The sequence below is a fragment of the Entelurus aequoreus genome, linkage group LG18 (assembly GCF_033978785.1).
Source record: "Entelurus aequoreus isolate RoL-2023_Sb linkage group LG18, RoL_Eaeq_v1.1, whole genome shotgun sequence".
Taxonomy (NCBI): domain Eukaryota; kingdom Metazoa; phylum Chordata; class Actinopteri; order Syngnathiformes; family Syngnathidae; genus Entelurus; species Entelurus aequoreus.
This window is the reverse complement of record NC_084748.1, coordinates 52,241,551-52,244,760: the sequence shown is the minus strand read 5'-3', so window position 1 is coordinate 52,244,760 and position 3,210 is coordinate 52,241,551. Positions and strand designations below refer to the sequence as shown.

General features: G+C 55.6%; 1 protein-coding gene across 1 annotated transcript; it reads left to right on the top strand.

Moving 5' to 3' along the window:
- Positions 1 to 348: 348 nt before the first annotated feature.
- LOC133633447 (uncharacterized) lies at positions 349 to 1,572 on the top strand. The gene has a single exon (XM_062025972.1). The coding sequence runs from the start codon at positions 349 to 351 to the stop codon at positions 1,570 to 1,572; it is 1,224 nt and encodes a 407-aa protein (XP_061881956.1).
- The last annotated feature ends 1,638 nt before the right edge of the window (positions 1,573 to 3,210 follow it).

Here is a 3,210-nt window from a genome sequence, read left to right as displayed (position 1 = left end):
AAGTAGCCATCGGTAGCCATCACCTCGGTGACCATTTCTTCTTCTAGTTTCTCTTCCTGGGTTAAGTCCCACCACTTTTCTGTTTTTTAGGCAAAACCCTTTCAATTTGGCAAGAGGATTTGTCAACTGACCCCCAGATTGTGCGTGGGATGAAAAAGTGATGGAGGCAATCTTTAGTTTGAACAACGGCGGTACCTTTAAAGCCCAAATGTTCCCTGGTGATGTTCCCAAAAGAGTCAAGTGTAAATCAGCACTGGCAAGGCTCTCAACAAAAATGTGCATCTGCATCCATTCTTCAACGCTGACCTCCCAATCCTTCTTCCCACCCTGGTGTGCACTCACTCCACCATGTTCCTCCTCCCTTCAACGCTGTCCTCCCAATCCTTCTTCCCACCCTGGTGTGCACTCACTCCACCATGTTCCTCCTCCCTTCAACGCTGTCCTCCCAATCCTTCTTCCCACCCTGGTGTGCACTCACTCCACCATGTTCCTCCTCCCTTCAACGCTGTCCTCCCAATCCTTCTTCCCACCCTGGTGTGCACTCACTCCACCATGTTCCTCCTCCCTTCAACGCTGTCCTCCCAATCCTTCTTCCCACCCTGGTGTGCACTCACCATAGTCATGTTCCTCCTCCCTTCAACACTGTCCTCCCAATCCTTCTTCCCACCCTGGTGTGCACTCACTCCACCATGTTCCTCCTCCCTTCAACGCTGTCCTCCCAATCCTTCTTCCCACCCTGGTGTGCACTCACTCCATCATGTTCCTCCTCCCTTCAACGCTGACCTCCCAATCCTTCTTCCCACCCTGGTGTGCACTCACTCCACCATGTTCCTCCTCCCTTCAACACTGTCCTCCCAATCCTTCTTCCCACCCTGGTGTGCACTCACTCCACCATGTTCCTCCTCCCTTCAACGCTGTCCTCCCAATCCTTCTTCCCACCCTGGTGTGCACTCACTCCACCATGTTCCTCCTCCCTTCAACGCTGTCCTCCCAATCCTTCTTCCCACCCTGGTGTGCACTCACTCCATCATGTTCCTCCTCCCTTCAACGCTGACCTCCCAATCCTTCTTCCCACCCTGGTGTGCACTCACTCCACCATGTTCCTCCTCCCTTCAACGCTGTCCTCCCAATCCTTCTTCCCACCCTGGTGTGCACTCACTCCACCATGTTCCTCCTCCCTTCAACGCTGTCCTCCTAATCCTTCTTCCCACCCTGGTGTGCACTCACTCCACCATGTTCCTCCTCCCTTCAACGCTGTCCTCCCAATCCTTCTTCCCACCCTGGTGTGCACTCACTCCACCATGTTCCTCCTCCCTTCAACGCTGTCCTCCCAATCCTTCTTCCCACCCTGGTGTGCACTCACTCCACCATGTTCCTCCTCCCTTCAACGCTGTCCTCCCAATCCTTCTTCCCACCCTGGTGTGCACTCACTCCACCATGTTCCTCCTCCCTTCAACGCTGTCCTCCCAATCCTTCTTCCCACCCTGGTGTGCACTCACTCCACCATGTTCCTCCTCCCTTCAACGCTGTCCTCCCAATCCTTCTTCCCACCCTGGTGTGCACTCACCATAGTCATGTTCCTCCTCCCTTCAACGCTGTCCTCCCAATCCTTCTTCCCACCCTGGTGTGCACTCACTCCACCATGTTCCTCCTCCCTTCAACGCTGTCCTCCCAATCCTTCTTCCCACCCTGGTGTGCACTCACTCCACCATGTTCCTCCTCCCTTCAACGCTGTCCTCCCAATCCTTCTTCCCACCCTGGTGTGCACTCACCATAGTCATGTTCCTCCTCCCTTCAACGCTGTCCTCCCAATCCTTCTTCCCACCCTGGTGTGCACTCACTCCACCATGTTCCTCCTCCCTTCAACGCTGTCCTCCCAATCCTTCTTCCCACCCTGGTGTGCACTCACTCCACCATGTTCCTCCTCCCTTCAACGCTGTCCTCCCAATCCTTCTTCCCACCCTGGTGTGCACTCACTCCACCATGTTCCTCCTCCCTTCAACGCTGTCCTCCCAATCCTTCTTCCCACCCTGGTGTGCACTCACTCCACCATGTTCCTCCTCCCTTCAACGCTGTCCTCCCAATCCTTCTTCCCACCCTGGTGTGCACTCACCATAGTCATGTTCCTCCTCCCTTCAACGCTGTCCTCCCAATCCTTCTTCCCACCCTGGTGTACACTCACTCCATCATGTTCCTCCTCCCTTCAACGCTGTCCTCCCAATCCTTCTTCCCACCCTGGTGTGCACTCACTCCACCATGTTCCTCCTCCCTTCAACGCTGTCCTCCCAATCCTTCTTCCCACCCTGGTGTGCACTCACTCCACCATGTTCCTCCTCCCTTCAACGCTGTCCTCCCAATCCTTCTTCCCACCCTGGTGTGCACTCACTCCACCATGTTCCTCCTCCCTTCAACGCTGTCCTCCCAATCCTTCTTCCCACCCTGGTGTGCACTCACCATAGTCATGTTCCTCCTCCCTTCAACGCTGTCCTCCCAATCCTTCTTCCCACCCTGGTGTGCACTCACTCCACCATGTTCCTCCTCCCTTCAACGCTGTCCTCCCAATCCTTCTTCCCACCCTGGTGTGCACTCACTCCACCATGTTCCTCCTCCCTTCAACGCTGTCCTCCCAATCCTTCTTCCCACCCTGGTGTGCACTCACTCCACCATGTTCCTCCTCCCTTCAACGCTGTCCTCCCAATCCTTCTTCCCACCCTGGTGTGCACTCACTCCACCATGTTCCTCCTCCCTTCAACGCTGTCCTCCCAATCCTTCTTCCCACCCTGGTGTGCACTCACCATAGTCATGTTCCTCCTCCCTTCAACGCTGTCCTCCCAATCCTTCTTCCCACCCTGGTGTACACTCACTCCATCATGTTCCTCCTCCCTTCAACGCTGTCCTCCCAATCCTTCTTCCCACCCTGGTGTGCACTCACTCCACCATGTTCCTCCTCCCTTCAACGCTGTCCTCCCAATCCTTCTTCCCACCCTGGTGTGCACTCACTCCACCATGTTCCTCCTCCCTTCAACGCTGTCCTCCCAATCCTTCTTCCCACCCTGGTGTGCACTCACTCCACCATGTTCCTCCTCCCTTCAACGCTGTCCTCCCAATCCTTCTTCCCACCCTGGTGTGCACTCACTCCACCATGTTCCTCCTCCCTTCAGCGCTGTCCTCCCAATCCTTCTTCCCACCCTGGTGTGCACTCACTCCATC